Source organism: Ictalurus furcatus, chromosome 24 (assembly GCF_023375685.1).
Source record: "Ictalurus furcatus strain D&B chromosome 24, Billie_1.0, whole genome shotgun sequence".
Classification (NCBI taxonomy): Eukaryota; Metazoa; Chordata; class Actinopteri; order Siluriformes; family Ictaluridae; genus Ictalurus; species Ictalurus furcatus.
This window is the reverse complement of record NC_071278.1, coordinates 7045012-7067333: the sequence shown is the minus strand read 5'-3', so window position 1 is coordinate 7067333 and position 22322 is coordinate 7045012. Positions and strand designations below refer to the sequence as shown.

Sequence of the window (22322 nt, the reverse complement as noted above, 5' to 3'; positions counted from 1 at the left end):
GCTGTTACTGTGGCCAAACAACTCTATCTTTGATTCGTCTGACCAGAGCACATTATTCCACAAGGCCTGGTCTTTGCCTATATGCTCATTGGCAAACTGTAGTCTTGCAAAGGCTTTTTCCTGGAACACCTCCTATGCAGGTCAAATTTACAATCTCTTTCTGATTGTAGAAGCATGCACTTTGACACCAACAGCTGCAAGACTTACTAGCAGATCCTGTGATGAAATTTTGAGGTTCTTGGAGACTCCTTTGTGCATCAGACGGTCTGATCTTGGGCTGAATTTGCTGGGACAGCCAGTTCTGGACAAATTGGCAGTTATTTGAAATCTGGGCCATTTGTAGATGATTTTCCTTACAGTGGAATGATGTATTCCAAATCATTTGGAGATCTTTTTAAATCCCTTGCCAGACTCATAGACATGCACAACCTTTTTTCTGAAGGCCTTCCAGAACTCTTTAGATCTTGGTATGATGACACCACACACCTCAATAACAAAGGGAACACCAGACACTAGATAAGACAGGTTCCACTTGCACTCCCTAAGCAGGTTCTAATCACTGGCACCCAATCTTCAACACCTGATTCTAATTTTATGGATTTGAAGGTGTGATAAATATAGGGGCGAACTTACTTTTTCCATGTGACTGATCGAATTTAAATTGTGAAAATTACTACAAACTGTCAATTGTATGCGTCATTTGATATCAACTTTATTAATAGGCACTGTTTCAAAGAGGATCAAACGTCTGCTTGCCCAAATATGTCAAAAAAGCCAACAATTTCCATGGGGTGTACTTATTTTTTCACATGCTTGTATACTGAGTGATCAGTGCTACAGGATCCTAGAAACTTCTCTTGTTTAGGGAAACATCTGGCTGAATTTGATTGGCTTACCATAGCTACGTGCCAAAGCGAATCAGACAAATGCCTAATCAATTCAGTTTGTAATCGGATACCAGTGGGGGGAGGGTGGGGGAGGATTGATTCCAAAAAATATCATATCCCAATACTTGTAGACATTTGGACAATATAGGATATGCATCATGATATAAATTTAGCTAACAAACCGCTGCCAAAATGGAGTTTGATGATACTGAATTAATCAGGATGCTGATGTTAACGTGAACAGAGATCAGTTGATGAAAAGACAAAGAACAGGCTTGTGTTTCAACGTCATGAGTGATTTTTACCTCAGAGACTGAAGTGGACGAAGCACTCAAATGCAAGAATATTACTGAACTGGAGGCTCATGAGGAATGGCCCAAGATTCCTCAGGAACGCCACCAGAAGCCGCCAGTGATTGCGACTTGCGTTTGCTGCCATTGTTCACCATCTCACCGGAAATTCTGAAATGCTATCACGTACACGTCCGCATTCGCGTACACATGGAAGCGCACAGCTCTGATGCTGGTGCTCTACGAGCGTACGCAGAGGGATTTACTACCGTAAAAAGTGCAGCTAGAACAGTTCTGATGAGGAACACCGTGCACGCCTAGATGAAATGTCTTATTCTGTACCCGTTGATACGACCGACGGGCTTCGGAATTTTCGCTCGAGGCTTTTAAAAGGAGTCAAATGACGGGAAATGCTCGATTACACAACCCCTGGGTAGGCAGGCATTCCTTCAGTGGAATTGAAACGCATGTGTAATGCAATTTTCTCTTCTGGATGTGTAACCAGATTTGAAAGCTTACTTGTGATTGACGTACGGTATATACGGTAAAAGAGAAACACGTGTCAGTTCAGGAAACCCTGTCGCGTTCAGAATGATATACAGTCGGACGTGTCGAAATCGGACCGTGTGAAGGGGTTTTCCAGCCCATCAGATGTCACTGACCTGAGAAGCATTAAATGCAGGCCATTTTTAAATCCCCTGATTGGTGTTTCCTTTGCTGGACATTGGTCTCCATGACGGGTGTCTTAACAGGTGCAAGAGGTGCGATTTGTGGGGAAAGTTTTTTTGACTTTTGGATTGCTGGTTCACGTCTTGGATACGGCAGTACAGGTGTCCCAAGCGCTCCTGTGCATGGGGACTCCATCAGCAAAAATACCTCTGCTAAGTCAACCAGCTGAAATGGCACTTATTTTACTCAAACCTCACATTTCTGGTCGTACTAAAAATGCATGCGTAGGTCTGACCACCAAAAAACAACAAATAAAAAAAATAAAAAAATAATCACATTATTTTCCATTTCCCAGTCTTAAATCCTGGCAAGGCAGCATGACCGTGTGCAATGTTTTACTGCACAAACTTCCTCCATGTGATTTACACACCGGGCATTTGGTCCGGGACATCGTGGATGAAATCCCACAGCGTTGACCTTTACTCAGTAAGTCAGTTGCTCAGGAAAAAGCAGACCCATCAGACATCAACATGAAAGCGACGATTTAAGCTCCAGCATGTCCCCGGAGGTGGTGAGAGGCAGGTGAGTAACCTATGCTAATTTATTGCTCTGGGGTGTCCTGATATCTTTTGGAACGCAGCATTAAGTGAAACACTTCCTCCCTGATGTCTAGTTAAATCCACATCAAGCTAGCTGAGCCGTTTCAAAAGAAAAGGGCCTCCAGAAACCTGTGACACGGGTTTTTTACCCCCCCGGAAAACTTAAACACAAGGTGAAAAGGATTTTTAAAGACTTTTAAAGGAAGAAGTCATCAAATGGGACAACCATGCTTGTTGTGCTGTAAGATTTAGCCTGAGGACAAAAAGAGGCGTTGCATGTGAGGGGGAAATATTCCCAGTGAGGCAGATGAATTAACTTTGGAGCGTTTAATCTGAATAATAATCGGAAAACAAATCTTCCCAGCAAAATCGATGGACTAACTCAGGAGAAACATTCACTTGTCACCGACTTTGCTCCTGGAGCTCAAAATTTCTCAACGGGTTTACTTCAAACACTAACGCAACACGTTTACTCCATCTTCTCGCCGTTGTGTAACTGCTTTATCCTGATCGGAGTCACGGCGGATCTGGAACATGAAGGCTTGAACGTGAGGTGGGAATACAGCCTGGATGGGACACATTCACACCTAGGGGCAATTTATATTAGCCAACCCACCTGCTGCCGTGTTTTTGGGAGGTAGGAGGAAATCCAGGAGGAAACCCACATAGAGATAAGGAGAACGTGTGCAGGAACTCCACACAGACGGTAACCCGAGCTCCGGATCGAACCCGAGAGCTGTGAAGCTGCAACGCTACCCGTTACACCAACGTGCCAACCGCTTAACCCGACATCTTCATAAAATCAGTTGTGACGGATTTGGATTGGGACAGAAAATGAAGAGCAGAAACACTGGCCACTGTGTCAGAATACAGATCGTTCACATCATGACCATGTTGACACTGGGGTACATGTGCATCCTTATTCTTCCTCTAATGCTTTGCTCCTTGCTCACTAAATTCAACCGAGTACAAATATATATGTCTATGTTTCTGCTGTGAGAGCGACGATAAATCGACTGTGCAGCAAGATGAAAAGCTGTGGTCTGGGAGGAAAAAGGAGTTTGGGGGAGAGAGAGATTTGAAACAAATGCCCATGGCAACTCGCTCCTTTTATAATTCTAAACAGTTGTGAATCACCTAAATGTTGAATCAGTGAACGTGGTTTGGAGCGCAGCGCATGATAAACTGGAGCCAGTAATCTTCAGGACATCCGTTTCGAATCGGAGCACCTCCAATGGCCCTTTGGGTGAACAAACACACCTACGCGGCCATCAACATGCGGGGGTAAGCACGCGCACACACACACACACACGCGCCAGACTGATCATGTGTTGGCTGCCTTACTGTAATTTTTCTTATGCAGGCCCCAAATCCCTCATTATTCTGTTGCTTCCTGTGAGCTGCAGATGAGTTAGTGAGTGTGGAGAAACACCATTACCCAATTAAAACTGCACCCAATCAGTGAAGGCCCACAGCGCCTTCTCAAACGCTGGAGGTCATAATCAGGTGAACTTCCATCAGCCCACCCTTTCCGCCCACGGTCGGCCCCTCATCGAATCTAGGAAGAGAACTCTCGTGTCTTGGCGATGGAAGTAGACCAGACACGTCTGTGGAGTGGCACTTGTGCGTGGGAGTGCAATTTGCGAGAGAAAGAAGCCTTCCTGGTAAGATGAACCCCATTTCGCCTTCCCACCCACTCACTAATGCAGCGTGAATGTGGCCGCTGCTGGATCAGAGCCACGACTGCTGCGCCGACTCTCCCAGGGATCATAAAACTTCTCCAGCAGCTGCATTAACTTCTGCCTGGTGTGCATCATGGTCCAGACCGAGTGAAATAAGGGAGGAAAAAGAAAAAAAAAAGAGGAGCTAGATGGATTAAAAAGCTGAAACGAGAACAGTGAGGCCAACTGGCTGACCCTGACTCCTGACAAAGACTTCAAGGTTTCAGATTTGATACAGTTTCCTGTGATCACAGACACATCTACTGTACAACACGACACTCGACTACGTCCTGTAGCATTAAACAACTCCAGGTGGATTTGATATTTAGAGCTGCATGAGGTATTATAAGTTTAATACCTTTTCAGTACTACTTTCAATACTGTATTGAAATAATAAAAGCACTAGCCAGATGAGGACGAGTTCCCTTTTGAGTCTGGTTCCTCTCACGGTTTCTTCCTCATGTCGTCTCAGGGAGTTTTCCCCGCTTTACTGTCGCCTCTGGCTTGCTCATTAGGGTTACGTTTATACATTTAAAATCTATATCCGGAGTTTATAGATTTCTGTAAAGCTGCTTTGCAATAATGCCCATTGTTAAAAGTACAATACAAGGAGATTAAGGAGACTCCTTAATAAAACAAAACACTTCCTAAGCTAGAGTTGAACTGTTTTCACTCTGCAATATGACTAAATGCTATTTCTGTGATGCTACATTTATTACTTTGCATTTTGGACATCATCGAAACACCGCATAGTCACCGGCGCTGGCAGGTTTGGGGTTCCCAAACCTGTGGAACTAAGAGGAACCCAAACCTGTTCCATCACGATGATGCCCTTGTACACAGACTGAGCTCCATGAAGACGCGGTGTGTGAAGGTTGGAAGAAGGTAGAAGAACTCGTGCGTCCTGTACAGAGCCCTGACCTCAACCCCACTGAACACCTTTGAGATGAACTGGACCTGGAGTCTCCTCACATCAACATCGGCGTCTGATCTCAATGCTCTTGTAGCTGAATGAACACAAATCCACACAGCCACGCCCCAAAATCTATCAGAACGAATTCTCAGAAGACTGGAGCGCGTTATTACAGCAGACGGGGAATAAATCTGGAATGTGACGTTCAACAAGCTTGTGTGTGTGCTGGTCAGGGGCACATACTTTTGGCCATACAGTGTAAGAATATAAGCTATTTATTTCAGTGAACTGCTCCTAGTTATTCTCACAGCTATTCTTTATATATGAACATGTAATAATAAGAAAAAATGCTCTTTATAAATTACCTGTTTGTTATGATGCTACTTTTATAGATTACAGCGGTCATGTGGATGCTGGAGATTAGAAGTAGTAGTTTATAGGGTTTGGAAAGGACAAAATATTTCACACTCCTCCCATCTGGAAGAAGGCTGCAGAGCATCTGGGCCAAGATTCATGAACAGTTACTTCCCACAGGTCATTTACCTCCTAAACAGATCCACCATTTCATTTCACTCAGTTACCCCGCCTCCGCTACCCTCTGGCCTCAATCACCCCACCTCCTATACCATCAATTACCCCGCCTCCTCTACCCTTCGCCCTCAGTCGCCCCGCCTCCTCTCCCTGCCACCCTCAGTTGCCCCGCCTCCTCTACCCTATGCCCCCAGTTTAAAGCCACAATTCTGTCAACCGACTGACGATGCTTTTACTTTTGACAACATTTTTATTGACTTCATTGCCTGTGCTTTACATCACCTACAATGTGTGTTTATTGGGAGAAGTGCTGGGGCTTGAACCCCTGACCTTCTGATCAGTAACCTTAACCGCCGAGCCACCACTTTACTCTTTGCTTACTTCTTAATGCGTTTTGAACAGTGATATAACCAATATAAATAGAAATTAGATGAAACCCACAGACGAAATGTCCAATCAAACTGTTTCAGCGTACACAATCAGACACGCCTTTTCACCAACCAACCAGCATGCACCTGACCGACGCCTAGCACGCTCATGGGCAGACTGAGCGCTAGCACATATCTTGATCATTGAACATGATCCCCCTCTGTGCAAAAATGCAAAGACAAATACGCATAAATAGGAACCTGGCTTGACACACTGTGCACTTTCACAACGCCACCTGGTTCATCCCCGCTGAGTATTAACAGTGAGGGAGGAACATGATAGTGCAAGTCTCTCCAGTGCCTTCATGATGCAAGAGGTCAGCGCCACTGGTCTGCAAGTCACCGTGTACTGGGACGTGGCTTCTTTAGGAACCGGTATCAGGCAGCACGTCTCCCACAGAACAGCAATCAGTCGAGCAGGTTACAGCAATGCTTACTGTACGTCATTAGGGAAGATAACACTACGTCACAAGCAGCTAAAATGGGCTTCCTCTAAAACACTTGAAGCCAGACAAACGTCATCTTGAACTGCGGCAAGAACGGGAATACGAGAGTCCAGAGAAAGCAGACCCAGACAGAGAACATGTGAAGCTCTACACTGACAGCAACAAGAGTTCAGAACCTAAGTGGTGACCCTGGAGCTGTTAGGGATCAGCGCTGCCTGCTGTACCACTACCATGGGGAATCTGTCTCTCTCTCTCTCACACACACACACACACACACACACACACAAAACTAAACAACGCAGGGAGGTTCCTCCAGACTCACTTGATAACATTACTGAGGAGTTATGAGTTGCACAACATCTTTACACAGCTCATGTGGATAATAACCACCATACTGTACACTTCAGATAAAGCAGAAGATGATGCACAAAGCATCCTCTCATCTGCTCAGTACCACTAATGACCTGCTAGAGGGCAGCACTGAGAGCAACGACTGGGCAAACAGTGAAACTCCATGTTTAAAAAAAAAAATTTCACAGTATAAAGTAAGCTAAAATAATTTAGCACTGACTGCACATTCTACAGCTACTTGAACCACAAACGTCATTTTGGTTTAGATAAATTGATACAAATTTCACAAACAATAAATAAAACAAATATATAACACACACACACACACACACACACACACACATATCGCTAAGCCTACAAAAGCCAAAAACGCCAAAAATCCAGGCCTCAACAGCCAACTATAAAGGTTTAAACTGCCTAGTAAACGACCGCTTACTTTAAAAACGCTGCTAAGAAATAATGCTATGAATTACGCCTCGAATAACCTGCTACACAAACGCTAATGTTCTCAGTCTGTTTATTACAGCACGAGAATATAAAAATATCTGCACAAATAATGATTAGCTACATGCTGAGCTGGAGTGTGACCACCACTGTTTCTACTCTACGCCAGGGTCTACACGTCACTCAACCCATGCTCTAAAGCAAAATTAAATGTCATTTGTAATCTTTATCTTATAAGTATTCTGACACTTTGTGTTGACAAAACAAGTTACACTGAAAAAAACTTATTATTATTATAATGAAAATGATTATCATCGCTTTGTGGAACCAGTTGCTTTGGCAGTCCTACATGCCCACGCCATGAGATGAGGTGGTACAATTCAGATCACGAGCGGTTCCTTCCCTTTTCCATGCTCTTCTCTTCTCTTCCCATCGTTCTGCTACAAGTTGATCTTTGTCTCATCTCTCCATAGGATGTGGTTCCAGATCTGTACTGGCTTCTTAGATGTGTTTTTTTTTTTTTTTTTTTTTTGCCAAAGTTTAATCTGGTCTTCCTGTTCTTGAGGCTTACCAATACAGTGGTGCTTGAAAGTTTGTGAACCCTTAAAGAATTTTCTACATTTCTGCATAAATGTGACCTAAAACATCATCAGACCTTCACACAAGTCCTAAAAGTAGATAAGGAGAACACAAATAAACAAATGAGACACAAATATTATACTTGGTCATTTATTTATTGAGGAAAATGATCCAATATTACAGATCTGTGAGGGGTAAAAGTATGTGCACCTTTGTTTTCAGTATCTGGTGTGAGCTCCTTGTGCAGTAATAACTGCAGATAAACGTTTGGGGTAACTGTTGATCAGTCCTGCACATCAGCTAGGAGGAATTTTAGTCCGTTCATCAGTACAGAACAGCTTCAACTCTGGGATGCTGGTGGGTTTCCTCACATGAACTGCTTGCTTCAGGTTCTTCCACAACATTTCTACTGGATTAAGGTCAGGACTTTGACTTGGCCATTCCAAAACATTAACTTTATTCTTCTTTAACCATTCTCTGTAGAACGACTTGTGTTTGTGTTTATGATCGCTGTCTTGCTGTATGACCCACTTTCTCTTCAGATTCAGTTCATGAACAGATGTCCTGACATTTTCCTTTAGAGTTCACTGATATAATTCAGATTCATTGTTCCATCAATGATGGCAAGTCGTCCTGGACCAGATGCAGCTAAACAAATCCAAACCAAGATACTACCACCACCATATTTTACACAGATGGGATAAGGTTCTTATGCTCGAGTGCAGTGTTTTCCTTTCTCCAAACATAACACATCGTTTAAACCAAAAAGTTCTATTTTCCCAATAGCCTTCTGGGTTGTCTACGTGATCTTGAGCAAACTGCAGAAGGGCAGCAATGTTCTTTTTTGGGGATCAGTGGCTTTCTCCTTACAACCCTGCCATACACACCATTGTTGTTCAGTGTTCTCCTGATGGTGGACTCATGAACATTAGCCAATGTGAGAGAGGCCTTTAGTTATTTAGAAGTTACCCTGGGTTCCCTTGTGACCTCGCAGACTATTACACCTTGTTCTTGGCATGATCTTTGTTGGTCTCCACTCCTGGGGAGGGGAACAACGGTCTTAAAGTTCCTCCATTTGTACACAATCTGTCTGACTGTGGATTGGTGGAGTCCAAACTCTTTAGAGCTGGTTTTGTGACCTTTTCCAGCCTGATGAGCTTCAACAACTCTTTTTTTTGAAGTCCTCAGAAATCTCCTTTGTTCCCGCCATGATACACTTCCACAAACACGTGTTGTGAAGATCAGACTCTGATAGATCCCTGATCTTTAAATAAAACAGGACACTCACTCACTCACACCTGATAGTCATCCCATTGATTGAAATCACCTGACTCTAATTACACCTTCAAATGAACTGATAATCCTAGAGGTTCACAATCTTTGTTCACTCACAGATCTGTAATACTGGATCATTTCCCTCAATAAATAAATGACCAAGTATAATATTTTTGTCTCATTTGTTTGGTTGGGTTCTCTTTATATACTTTTAGGACTTCTATGAAAATATGAAGATGCTTTAGGTCACATTTATGCAAAAATCTAGAAAATTCTAAAGTGTTCACAACCTTTCAAACAACACTGTAATTTCCATCTCATGGTAAACCCACTGTATTACTCCGGTGAAGTATGCTCTTGGTTGTTGACGTTGACACAGATATACCTGCCTCCTGGAGGGTGTTCTTGATCTGGCCAGGTGTTGTTTAGGGGCTTTTCTTCACCAGGGAAAGAATTCTTCATCCATTCAAGACAGTTGTTATCTGTGGTCTTTCGGGGTTCCTGAGCTCACCAGTGTGTTCTTTCTTTTTAAGAATGCACCAAATAGTAGATTTGGCAACACCAAATGTTTTTCCTGTCTGTCCGAATGGTTTGTTTGGATTTTTCAGCCTAATTATGACTTGCTAATCTTTGGACTTCACGTTGAGAGTTAACAGCAACAGATTCCACACGAAATTAACTCTAGAACTTTTATCTGCTTACTTGTAAGTGAAATAATGAGGGAATAACACACACCTGGCCATGGAACAACTGAGCAGCCAACTGTCCAATTACCTTTGGTTGTTTTTTAGTGGGGTGGGGGGTCACATACAAAAAGTGTTGTAATTCCTACACCGTTCACCCGATTTGGATGCAAATACCCTCATACTGATGCATTATTTAACTTCAATATACCACAGCACAACTCCAATACACTGGGCAACTAAAATAATAATTTTATCGATGTGCAAATATTGATAGAGCTGACTGTGTGTAGTTACTTCAACCATCACACACTGAATGGTTTTATTTCATATTAAAGAACACCAAACATGCTCTATTCAGCTTCGTGAACAGCTGAGTGTGTGGGATTGAGGGGAAGGGGCGGGGCTTCCAAGCAGCGCAGATTAATATGGGATTCAACACACCTTCATGTATCATTCAAAGTTTCATTGCCGGTGTGTCAGACGTAATGAATATCTGTTAGAGGCTTCCCGAGCCTACGCCGTTAAAAAAAGAGATAAACATTTGACGTTACAAAATGATAAAATTGACAAATAACAATAAATAGACAAGGAATACTGTGTAAGAGTATAACGCAGACAAAACACAAGAAGGATATTACACTTACGGCTGAATAACGTACATGAGGTCAGAGTTAGGGTTAGTATAACGTCCCTCTTGTATTTGCTGTGTGTGTGTGCGCAGTAAACATGTCGAACACTTACACACTGATTCCAGATTCATACGTAGGGTAACTGATCTGCTGTGTTATGGGGAGGAAAAAAGAAAAACTACAGTACGTAAAGGTTGCCAGGTCGGTTAAATACAACCGACTCGAAGTAAACGTCGCTGCAGTTGGCTGTAGTTTTTGGTCGGTGAACTGTTTCTCAACGCGGTGTTTAAGCTTAAAACCACCAGCAGCCGTGCTTCAGTGCATTTCCTTCAGGACTCGAACGCCGCTGGACTCAATAAACCTTCCCGTGCTTTTCTGCAGCGGCACATCCACTGACTCGGACTTTACAACGCGACATGCTTTATTAGGATAATTATCTGTTTACTCATCACCACACCTCTCATCTTCACCCACTACAGCATGAACACTTTTCCTGACACCTTTATGAGAGTGAAAAGGACTATACTATAGGTCTTGAGTCAAAACAAAGGCTTTTGTATGCCATCATGTAGTAAAATACTGAGAAAATTATAACCAGTAAACATCGTTTGAAAGTAATGGACCGTACCTGAGGTTTGCCTGCAGTCTTGGTGGACGTTTCGATGCTTCCTGCTTCACTCGTGCTCTTTCCATTTTCGTTAATATCTGCCTCTTCTTCATCATCATCATCACTGTCATCATCACTTCCAGAGTCTTCAAGCCCGGAGAAGACACTCTCCTCACTGTCCGAGAGATCATCATTCTCCACATCGCTGTCATCAAGGTGAACGGTGTCTGTAGTGAAGAGCTGTAAAAATCAACACATCAGTTTAAATGCAGAAGCTCTAGATCTCGAGGCATGGCATGTCGAGCTGATTCAGAAGTTTAAATGAGGTACACAGCAATGCTCCTGTACCCAGAGAGAAGGGTTGATCAGACTAATCCACTAAACATCTCATAATGTCTACATTCAGATCCGAACTCTATCACAGTACACAGCACGGACCTGTGCCCCCCCCCACTCTTAACAGCCTAACGCGGCTCTGAACTACTTTCTGAGCGCTTACTGCTAGCAGCTATTAGCACGACATAAACAGTTGTATGAATTTCTTCTTTTATTCTACACCAGCTGCCGCTAAGCCAAAGATTATTACGGTTCATACTTCCTCCACGTCTTCCTCGACGTTTCTTTTCTTCGATTTAACTTTACTCATCGCGCCGTTTTGCTGCGTTCCAGATCCAGACTCAGACATGCCGGAGCTTCTACTGCGACCATGTGGATTTCCAGGGAGGTCAGAGGTCAAAGGTTATAATCGTCTCGAAAACGTTAGGAAACGATTTTGGGATATTTTTTTATTATAGATACCATTCATATTTAAGGAAATAAGGAATACATTTGTTGTCATTATTAATTAGTTTAGCAATTTTTTAAAGTTCGTTCACGTTTTACGCGACAAGGACAAAGGTCAAAGGTGAAACTTGTCGACGTAACAAATAAAACAATTTAATTTAAATCTACGACCTTAGATATCAAGTGCATGTAAATGTACGCGTTGATAAAAACGTTTTAACGAGCGTTTTTATTATTTATTTTAACATTTGACAAAAAAAACAACGCGTTTAGTGACGTCACAAAACAGCGACTGTTTCCTACGCAGTTGATAGAGATGGTGTTATGGTGGATGTTTCCACGTAGCAGTGGAGTGGAGTGTAGTGTAGTGTAGTGAAGAGTACAGCGCTGAGGGGGCGGAATCTGTGTGCTGCGGACTGGAACGCGGAGAGAAAACTCACTGAAGTGCTGCTCACGGCGAGTTCATGCTCATAGAGCAGCTCGGACTTCAGTTAAACGGACTTCTTTGCTAGCTTGTCTAGCTAACAAGCTAATGCTGTTGCTTACCCAGAGTGGTTAGTGAGATAACTTGCACTCGGCCTAACTGTCAGCGAGCTTTATTCCGGTCTCCGACATGGAGTTTCACACCTCCGGCCCCGGTGCAGTGCTGCTGCCCGGGAACAACGTCCCGGCTTTCCTCACTAAACTGTGGACGCTAGTCGATGACCCAGAGACCGATCCCTTAATCTGCTGGAGCCCAGTAAGTTCAGCACTGACTAGCCTAGCCTAGCCTAGCCTATCCTAGCCTAGCTTAGCTTAGCCAGCTAACAGCAGCGTTAGAGTGACACTGGTGAAGTTAATAGTAGCAGCACAGGCCGGAGTTCCACATTCAGCGGTTTACTGTAACTGTCACTAACGCTGCTTTTCACTTCCATCTTTCTTTATTGTACTTATTTCATTATTTAGCGCAGTGATTATTATTGTTATTACTTGTGTTTGTGTGTGTGTGTGTGTGTGTGTGTGTGTGTGTGAGAGTGTTATAAGGTGATTACAGTGAAACGTTGAGGATTTATATAAGTGACTTCTCTGACTGATTTAAGGAGTTCATGTCCTCCTTTAATCTCATTTAAAGTCAGATGAAGCAGAAGAACTGTGTGTTTCAGTACACTGATCACATCCTCTCACACACACACACACTCACTCACTCTCGCACACACAGTACACTGATCACCATCACCTCTCTCACACTCTACTGTCTTCTCTTCTCTACTCGCTTCTCTCCATACTCTATTCTAACTAGTAGGGATGTCACGATACCAAAAATCTAGAAGTCGGTACCGATACCACCAAAAGTACACGATACTCAATACCATGGTGTGGTGTATTAAAAAAATAATTTAAATAAAATTGAAAACTCCTGGAGGACATCCTCCTCTGGCTAATACTGGCAAAATAGTGTGTGTGTGAGAGAGAGAGGTGTGTGTGTGGGGTGTATTTTAGTTATCAAACACTGTCTGAAAATGACTAATAAAACAGTGCTAAGGCGCACTTCTAAATGCGCACACCCACACACGCACCCCTTATACTCTGAATGCAAGCATTAGTTTAAATTCACTGATATGGTGGCAGGCCAGAAAGATTTATTAAAAGCATGAACATGTGAATATTATTATTAATATATTATTAGTGACATGAGGCTACATTTATCTGACAGGACACGGGCTGAATGGCGATGCATGGTGTCCATTAGGAGGTAGTTTATAACACTGCAATGTGTTAGTGTCGTTAACAAATAACTGTATCGCTAACATTACATGGAGCATAACGTTAGCTGGTTTCACGGCCACAATGCAGCTGCCTCAAACAAACATTATATAGGACCGTCTTTCTGGTGCTTCGCCAAATTCCAGGTGTTTCCTCGCTTCGTTTGAAATGAACGATAGCAGCGGTTGCACACCGGAAACCGATACTAGCTTTCCTCTCAATGAGTGGGGGCGGAGCTAAACTTGTAGCTGTTTCTGTAGTTTTTCCCGTGTGCTTGTAGGCGTTCCTCTTCTTCTTCACCACTTGTGGACCGACTAAAACACTTGCGTGTATTTGCTGCCCCCATGAGGTCCGGAAGAATTGCAACCGGGGTACCGTAATTACAATCGGTACCCACACTACTGCAGAAAAACAAGTACTGTCACGTTTTAAGAATGTTGGTACCGACTTTTTACCAAAGTCTCTTTTGTTGGGACATCCCTACTCTCTCTCCATACTCTCTCTCCTCTCTACTCTCTCTATACCCTCTATTCTCTCTCTATACTCTCTCTATACCCTCTATTCTCTCTATACTCTCTCTATACCCTCTATTCTCTCTATACTCTCTCTATACCCTCTATTCTCTCTATACTCTATACTCTCTCTATACCCTCTATTCTCTCTATACTCTCTATACCCTCGATTCTCTCTATACCCTCTATTCTCTCTATACTCTATACTCTCTCTATACTCTCTATTCTCTCTATACTCTCTATTCTCTCTATACTCTCTATTCTCTCTATACTCTCTATTCTCTCTATACCCTCTATTCTCTCTATACCCTCTATTCTCTCTATACTCTCTATACCCTCTATTCTCTCTATACTCTATACTCTCTCTATACTCTCTATTCTCTCTATACTCTCTCTATACTCTCTATTCTCTCTATACTCTATACTCTCTCTATACTCTCTATTCTCTCTATACTCTATACTCTCTCTATACCCTCTATTCTCTCTATACCCTCGATTCTCTCTCCATACCCTCTATTCTCTCTATACTCTCTCTATACCCTCTATTCTGTCTTACCCTCTATACTCTCGCTATACTCTCTATTCTCTCTCTATACTCTCTATTCTCTCTATACTCTCTATTCTCTCTATACTCTATACTCTCTCTATACCCTCTATTCTCTCTATACTCTCTATACCCTCGATTCTCTCTATACCCTCTATTCTCTCTATACTCTATACTCTCTCTATACTCTCTGTTCTCTCTATACTCTATACTCTCTCTATACTCTCTATTCTCTCTATACTCTATACTCTCTCTATACTCTCTATTCTCTCTATACTCTATACTCTCTCTATACCCTCTATTCTCTCTATACTCTCTATACCCTCGATTCTCTCTCCATACCCTCTATTCTCTCTATACTCTCTCTATACCCTCTATTCTGTCTTACCCTCTATACTCTCGCTATACTCTCTATTCTCTCTCTATACCCTCTATTCTCTCTATACTCTCTCCTGTCTCTCTATTCTTTCGTGCTCTCTTCTTTCTTTCTCTCTCTACACTCTCTATACTCTACTCTCTCTACTCTCTCTATACACTCTATACTCCTGTCTCTCTATTCTTTCTCTCTACACTCTCTCTACTCTGTACTGTCTTCCCTCACTATACTCTCTGTATTCTCTCTTCTCTCTACACTCTCTCTATACACTATACTCTCTCTTCTCTTGCTATACTCTTTGTATACTCTCTTCTCTCTGTATACTCTCTATATATACTCTCTGTATTCTCTCTATACCATCTGTGTATTCTCTCTATATGCACTCTCTCTATTCTCTCTATACGCGCTCTCTATATGCGCGCTCTACTCTCTATACTCTCTCTATTCACTCTCTTTATTCTCTCTATACTATCTCTGTATTCTCTCTATACACACTCTCTATACGCGCACTATATTGGGGCGGCTGTGGATCAGTTGGTAGAGCGGGTTGTCCACTAATCGTAGGGTTGGTGGTTCGATTCCTGGCCCACACTACGCCACATGCCAAAGTATCCTTGGGCAAGACACTGAACCCCAAGTTGCTCCCGATGGCAAGTTAGTGCCTTGCATGGCAGCTCTGCTACCATTGGTGAGTGAGTTTGTGTGAATGGGTGAATGAGACACAGTGTAAAGCGCTTTGGATAAAAGCGCAATATAAGTGTGCCATTTACTCTCTATATGCACTCTATACTCTCTCTATTCTCTTTTTTCTCTATACTCTCTCTGTATTCTCTCTATATGCACTCTCTGTATGCGCTCTCTACTCTCTATACTCTCTATTCTCTCTTCTCTCTATACTCTCTCTGTATTCTCTCTATACTATCTCTGTATTCTCTCTATACGCGCACTCTATATGCGCTCTCTACTCTCTATACTCTCTCTATTCTCTGTACTCTCTATACTCTCTCTGTATTCTCTCTATACTATCTCTGTATTCTCTCTATATGCGCGCTCTATATGCATTCTCTACTCTCTATACTCTCTCTGTATTCTCTCTATACTCTCTCTGTATTCTCTCTATACTATCTCTGTATTCTCTCTATACTATCTCTGTATTCTCTCTACGCACTCTCTATATGCATTCTCTACTCTCTATACTCTCTCTGTATTCTCTCTATACTCTCTCTGTATTCTCTCTATACTATCTCTGTATTCTCTCTATATGCACTCTCTATATGCGCTCTCTATTCTCTCTCTTTATTCTCTCTCTTTATTCTTTCTGTGCTCACTATTCTCTCTACACGTGCTCTTTATATGTGCTCTCTATAGTCTCTACTCTCTATACTCTCTCTATACTCTTTCTCTATACTCTCTCTGTATTCTCTCTTTTCTCTCGTCATGCTCGCTCTCTATACGCGCGCTTGCTCTCTAATCTATATATGTGTGTGTATGTGTGTGTATGTGTGTATATGTGTGTATATGTGTGTGTGTGTGTATATATAATGTACACAGACACACACATACATATAATACTCACTTTCTATGCTCTTGCTCTCTATTCTCTCTCTATGCTCTCTCTTGGCTTTTTGGTTGAGCACAGTCTTGCACTATGATAGCCAAAAGTTTGTGGACACCTGATAACCATAACCATGTTTTTGTTGAACATCACATTCCAGATTTATTCACACTTTACTGTTATAATGCGCTCCACTCTTCTGGAAAGGCTTTCCACTAGATTTTGGGGTGTGGCTGTGGGGATTTGTGTTCATTCAGCTACAAGAGCATTAGTGAGGATGAGATCAGACACTGATGTTGATGTGAGGAGACTCCATTTCCAGTTCATCCCAAAGGTGTTCAGTGAGGTTGAGGTCAGGGCTCTGTGCAGGACGCACGAGTTCTTTCACCTTCTACATTTCAGCTAGAACTGAGCTGCAAAATCTAATATAAAACAAAGGCAATCTGAGTAAACACACAATACAGTTTTTAAATGATAATGTTATTCATTGAACAAAAGAGTTCTCCAATACCAACTGGGCCCGTGTGAAAATGTATTTGCCCCCCGTAGTTACTAATTCCTCAAATTTATGAAACTGCATTCATAATGGGGTTCAGCTGGACTAGACACAAACCCACAAACCCTGTTCAATCAAATCAACACTTAAATAGAACTTTTACAACAGTATGAAGTTGGTTAAAAGGTCTTACAGAGTAACACACTATGCCAAAGCTGAAAGAAATTCCTGAAATGCTGAGGAAGAAGGTGATTGAAATACATCAGTCTAGGAAGGCTTACAGAGCTATTTCAAAGGCTCTGGGACTCTAAAGAACTACAGTGAGAGCCGTTATCTCCAAATGGAAATACTTGGTACAGTGGTGACCCTTACCAGAACCTTCCCTTCCACAATTTCTCCAAGAGCACAGCAACGAATCATCCAGGAAGTCACAAAAGAACCAAGGACAACATCAAAGGAATTACAGGCCTCTCTTCCATCAGTAAAGGTCACTGTTCATGACTCCACTATCAGAAAGACACTGGGCAAAAATGGCATCCATGGAAGAGCTGTGAGGTGAAAACCACTGCTAACCCAGAAGAACATTAAGGCTCGTCTGAATTTTGCCAAAACACACCTTGATGATCCTCAAACCTTTTGGGAGAATGTTCTATAGACTGAGGAGTCGAAAGTGGAACTGTTTGGAAGACAGGTGTCCCGTTACATCTGGTGTGAACCAAACACAGAATTCCACAAAAACATCATACCTACGGTCAAGCATGGTGGAGGAGGTGTGATGGTGTGGGGATGCTTTACTGCTTCAGGGCCTGGGCAACCTGCAGTAATTGAAGGAAACATGAATTCTGCTCTCTACCAGAAAATCCTAAAGGAGAATGTCCGGTCTTCAGTCTGTAAGATGAAACTCAAGCACAACTGGATTACGCAGCAAGACGTAGGAGTAAGACCTAGTCCTAGAAGTAAGTGAAAGACTGATCTCCAGTTATCAGAAGCGTTTGGATGCAGTTATTGCTGCTAAAGGTGGTATAACCAGATTTGAAGTTTAAGGGGGTAATTAGTTTTTCACATGGGTGATAGGTGTTGGATAACTTTTGCTCCTTTAAAAAAAAACTGTATTGTGTGTTTACTCAGGTTGCCTTTGTTTCATGTTGTATTTCGTTTAAAGATCTAAAACTATTTAGTATGAGAGATACACAAAACCAGAAGAAATCAGGATGAGGCACTGTATCATGTGATGATATTTCAACACGTTTCTACAATATGCGTTCTGATGTGCAGGTTTCCGAACAAACTGCCAGCGAAAGGGTTGTGTTGCATTCGGTTATACTCTAACTTTAGCGCATGTTAAACTGATCAGAACGGTTTCTATTGAAACTGAAGACAGGGTGTGAGTGACGAGGATCACCAGAAGCTTTCCTGACTTTCCCCTCTACTAGTTGCACGATGATCTGCATTATAGTGCAGCCTCTCTGTTATTCTCATTGCTTTTACTGTTCTAATAAAGATGTGATGTGGAAAGTTCACCACACACACACGCACTGAATGAGTAAGAAAAGAAGTGGGGTTAGTTTCTGAGTTTGGGGTGAAGCTGAGTGAACAGATGTGTGTGTGTGTGTGTGTGTGTGTGTGTGTGTGTGTGTGTGTGTGTGTGTGTGTGTGCGTGCGCGCGCGCGCGCTGATCACCAGTCGCGTTTAAAATGTGAGCCGAGGATAAAACGGTGGAAGAAAAGGAATTTCTCCGACTCAGAAGCGAGAGTTATTTTGACTCGTGTCTACACCAATAAAAGTATTAATCTGCCTCTCGCACCCTTCTGCCTCTCGCGCCCGAATGTTCTTCGGGAATTTTCAGGTGTAACAGCACCTGAAACGACTAAAATCTGGAGACAATTTACAAAAGAAGTGAATTATGTGCGAATGAAGTGAAGAAAAGAAAATAGTTTGGCATGAAAGCAGAGAATAAAAGATATCTATAAAACACTGAGAGCACCGGGCACATCACAGCGAGACACAGGTTTCTCTCCTTCTCTCACCAACACGCCCTTCTGCCTCTCGCACCATTCTACATGGGTTTAACTGCCTCAATAATGGTTCACAAGAATTCTCTCACCAACACGCCCTTCTGCCTCTCGCACCGGAGCGTTTTTCGGGAATTCTCTTTGCAGTCACTTCGTCTGTACAAAATCGTCCAGTTGAGGCTAAAATTTTTCCTGCACCTCAGCTAAAGATATTCAATCAACTCCACATGCTAATCAGCTCTACTGGGTGATTTTACAGCGGGTGGTTCGAGACCGATTCACTTCCTCTTTAATTCACTGTTAGAAATCCACACATCCATCAACTCTCTCTCTCGACTGACTGACTGTCTCTCTCTCTCGACTGACTGACTGTCTCTCTCTCTCTCTCGACTGACTGACTGTCTCTCTCTCTCTCTCGACTGACTGACTGTCTCTCTCTCTCTCTCGACTGACTGTCTGTCTCTCTCTCTCTCTCTCGACTGACTGTCTGTCTCTCTCTCTCTCTCGACTGACTGACTGTCTCTCTCTCTCTCTCGACTGACTGACTGTCTCTCTCTCTCTCTCTCGACTGACTGACTGTCTCTCTCTCTCTCTCGACTGACTGACTGTCTCTCTCTCTCTCTCGACTGACTGACTGTGTCTCTCTCTCTCTCTCTCGACTGACTGACTGTGTCTCTCTCTCTCTCTCTCGACTGACTGACTGTCTCTCTCTCTCTCTCTCGACTGACTGACTGTCTCTCTCTCTCTCGACTGACTGACTGTCTCTCTCTCTCTCGACTGACTGACTGTCTCTCTCTCTCTCTCTCGACTGACTGACTGTCTCTCTCTCTCTCTCTCTCGACTGACCGACTGTCTCTCTCTCTCTCTCTCTCGACTGACCGACTGTCTCTCTCTCTCTCTCTCTCTCGACTGACCGACTGTCTCTCTCTCTCTCGACTGACTGACTGTCTCTCTCTCTCTCGACTGACTGACTGTCTCTCTCTCTCTCGACTGACTGACTGTCTCTCTCTCTCTCGACTGACTGACTGTCTCTCTTGACTGTCAGTGGCTGTACATGTGGCTGGGTCTAAGAGCCTGCCTTTAGACACCGTGCCTTTTTGCCTGTTTGTGGTGGGTGAATGTGAGACTAGCAGGAGGTTTTTTTACCATTCAGTCAATGTTAATATGAATTAATAACATTCAATAAGTTAATAATCTTACTTTAATCTTCAGAATTGAGTTCATGTGTTAATGTTAATTAGAATAATGTGTTTTGTGTTTACGAGACCAGTTACTGTGAAAGAACTTGTTGAAATGGAGAGAATAAAGCTTTTAGATGCATTTCCTTCAGAATTGTGGAATTAATTATTATTAACTTAAAAGAAGGCATAAAAGACAGAACTATCTGTTATCGGTATCGGCTGAGAAATTTAGTATTGGTGCATCTCTAGTATTATGTATATATTTTTGTCACTCTTAAAGCTGCAGACACGACGATTTCCAACAGAAGTCTAAATCGTAAAATGAATTGATTAATTACTCATTAAACCTGGTTATGGTGGTTGTAATGAAACCAGTAGTATATTCCTGACACTTTCAGCAGTCACCCCAATCCTAGCCTACTGTTTTTTTTGTGTTTCAGTTCTCTGGGCTGTAATAGTCCAGAGTAGTGAATGTCCAAGCTGATCTGGTGTGAAAGGCCTGCTACAGACCTTCATATGAGTGGAAATGGTGAAATGGTTTTTGCTGTAGATTTGCTTTCCGTCTTCTCCAGATCTCACTGTCTGCTCTGTTAGTGCAGCTTAAATCTCAAAAGCCTGCTTTATACTTCTGCTTTAACGCATATTTATTCTCTTCTGAGATGGTTGTCCGTCTGTCAGGTTCTCCCATTTCTCTGGAGGACTTTGGAAGCTCTGTTAGAGCAGCCATTGGGTTCTTGGTTACCTCCCTGACCCGTCTAGCCCAGTTACTGAGCTCTAGGAAAAGTCCTGGTGGTTCCCAACTTCTTCCATTTCACTATGATTGAGCCCACTGTGCTCCTGAGAACATTCAAAGCTTTAGACATGGTTTCATACCCTTGTCCAGATCTGTGTGTCTATACATTTTGAATGCAAGAGGTCTGCAGAGAGTTTCTTGGATTTCATGGAGTGGTTTTTTTCGGTCAGACATTCACCGTGAATTGTGGGACCTTCTACACACAAGTGTGTGTGTGTGTGTGTGTGTGTGTGTGTGTGTGTGCGCGCGTGCCTTTCTAAATCATGTCCAATCACATTAATTTGCCACAACTGGACACCAGTCAAGTTCTAGAGACATCTCAAGATACTCAAAGCAAACAGGATGCACCTGAGCTCAATTTGTAGTGCTGTAACCAAGGGTGTGAATACTTAGCTAAATGAGAGATTTCAGTTTATTACATTTGCAAAACATTCAAACACCTCTTTTTTTTTTTTTTTTTTTTTTTGCGCTTTGACAGTATGGTGTAGTGTGTGTGTGTGTGTGTGTGTGTGTGTGTGTGTGTGTGTGTGTGTGTGTGTGTGTGTGTGGTAATGGCCAAAAAGTAACGTTTATTCATGTTCAATTAAATCTGATAAGTTTACAGTGAACACCTCTTCCTCTTTGCTCCTCTGTAACTCTTCCCAACCAGGTACAGACAGATAAAACCTCTCACTGTTTGCACGTTCCTTTGTCTCCCCAAATACCATTTGCGTGCATTTCCATACCTTCCCGAACATCATCTACTCGCATTCCATAACGAAGACCAACTGTATGTCGATAGGTGAAATTCTGGAGGGGATGGCGTGGCGCGGGGACGTAATGACGTGTGACGTTAATCGATCAATGTTCTAGAACATGTAAAACCTGAACGTGAAAGGAGTCTTCTAAAAGCGACTCATGTAAACGCCTTAATCAGAATATCGTCTTATTCAGAATAAGGTCAATCATTAGATTACCGCTGTCCGTGTGAACGTAGTGGGAAGGCCTTGGTGTGGGAAGTGTGTAGCGGTGCGAGGGCGCCGTCTTTCTTGTGTACTTTCTCTAATCCTAAAGTCGCAACCCTCTGTTCACGGATCCGAACACAAGCTACAGCACAATAATGTGTGTAGAAGTGAACGGGTCTGAACACACTCCGAACTCCCTGTGTGTAGTGATATTACCGCCGTGCCGTCGTATCAGCCTGCTGTTGGCTGTAGGGCCTGTGGCATGCTGCACTTCTCTGCTCCTGTAATAACTAAACCATTTCTCTTTGGCTTCGTAGAACGGCAACAG

At 42.7% G+C, this 22322-nt stretch overlaps 2 protein-coding genes across 3 annotated transcripts in view; one reads left to right on the top strand and one right to left on the bottom strand.

The window, feature by feature from the left end:
* The window catches only part of bop1 (BOP1 ribosomal biogenesis factor), a 60265-nt gene extending 48518 nt beyond the window's left edge, over nt 1–11747 (bottom strand). Inside the window, exons 1-2 of the mRNA XM_053612303.1 lie at nt 11651–11747; nt 11077–11295 (exon numbers count right to left, since the gene is read on the bottom strand). Of these exons, the coding sequence (XP_053468278.1) occupies nt 11077–11295; nt 11651–11740 (309 nt within the window). The 5' untranslated portion in view covers nt 11741–11747. The remainder of the gene's footprint in view (nt 1–11076; nt 11296–11650) is intronic.
* Nucleotides 11748–12135: 388 nt separating this feature from the next.
* The window catches only part of hsf1 (heat shock transcription factor 1), a 33074-nt gene continuing 22887 nt past the window's right edge, over nt 12136–22322 (top strand). For both annotated transcript variants that reach the window (XM_053612619.1, XM_053612618.1), the window contains exons 1-2: nt 12136–12577; nt 22312–22322. The exon at nt 22312–22322 is cut by the window's right edge and continues 98 nt beyond it. In XM_053612619.1, the coding sequence (XP_053468594.1) occupies nt 12452–12577; nt 22312–22322 (137 nt within the window). In that variant the 5' untranslated portion in view covers nt 12136–12451. The remainder of the gene's footprint in view (nt 12578–22311) is intronic.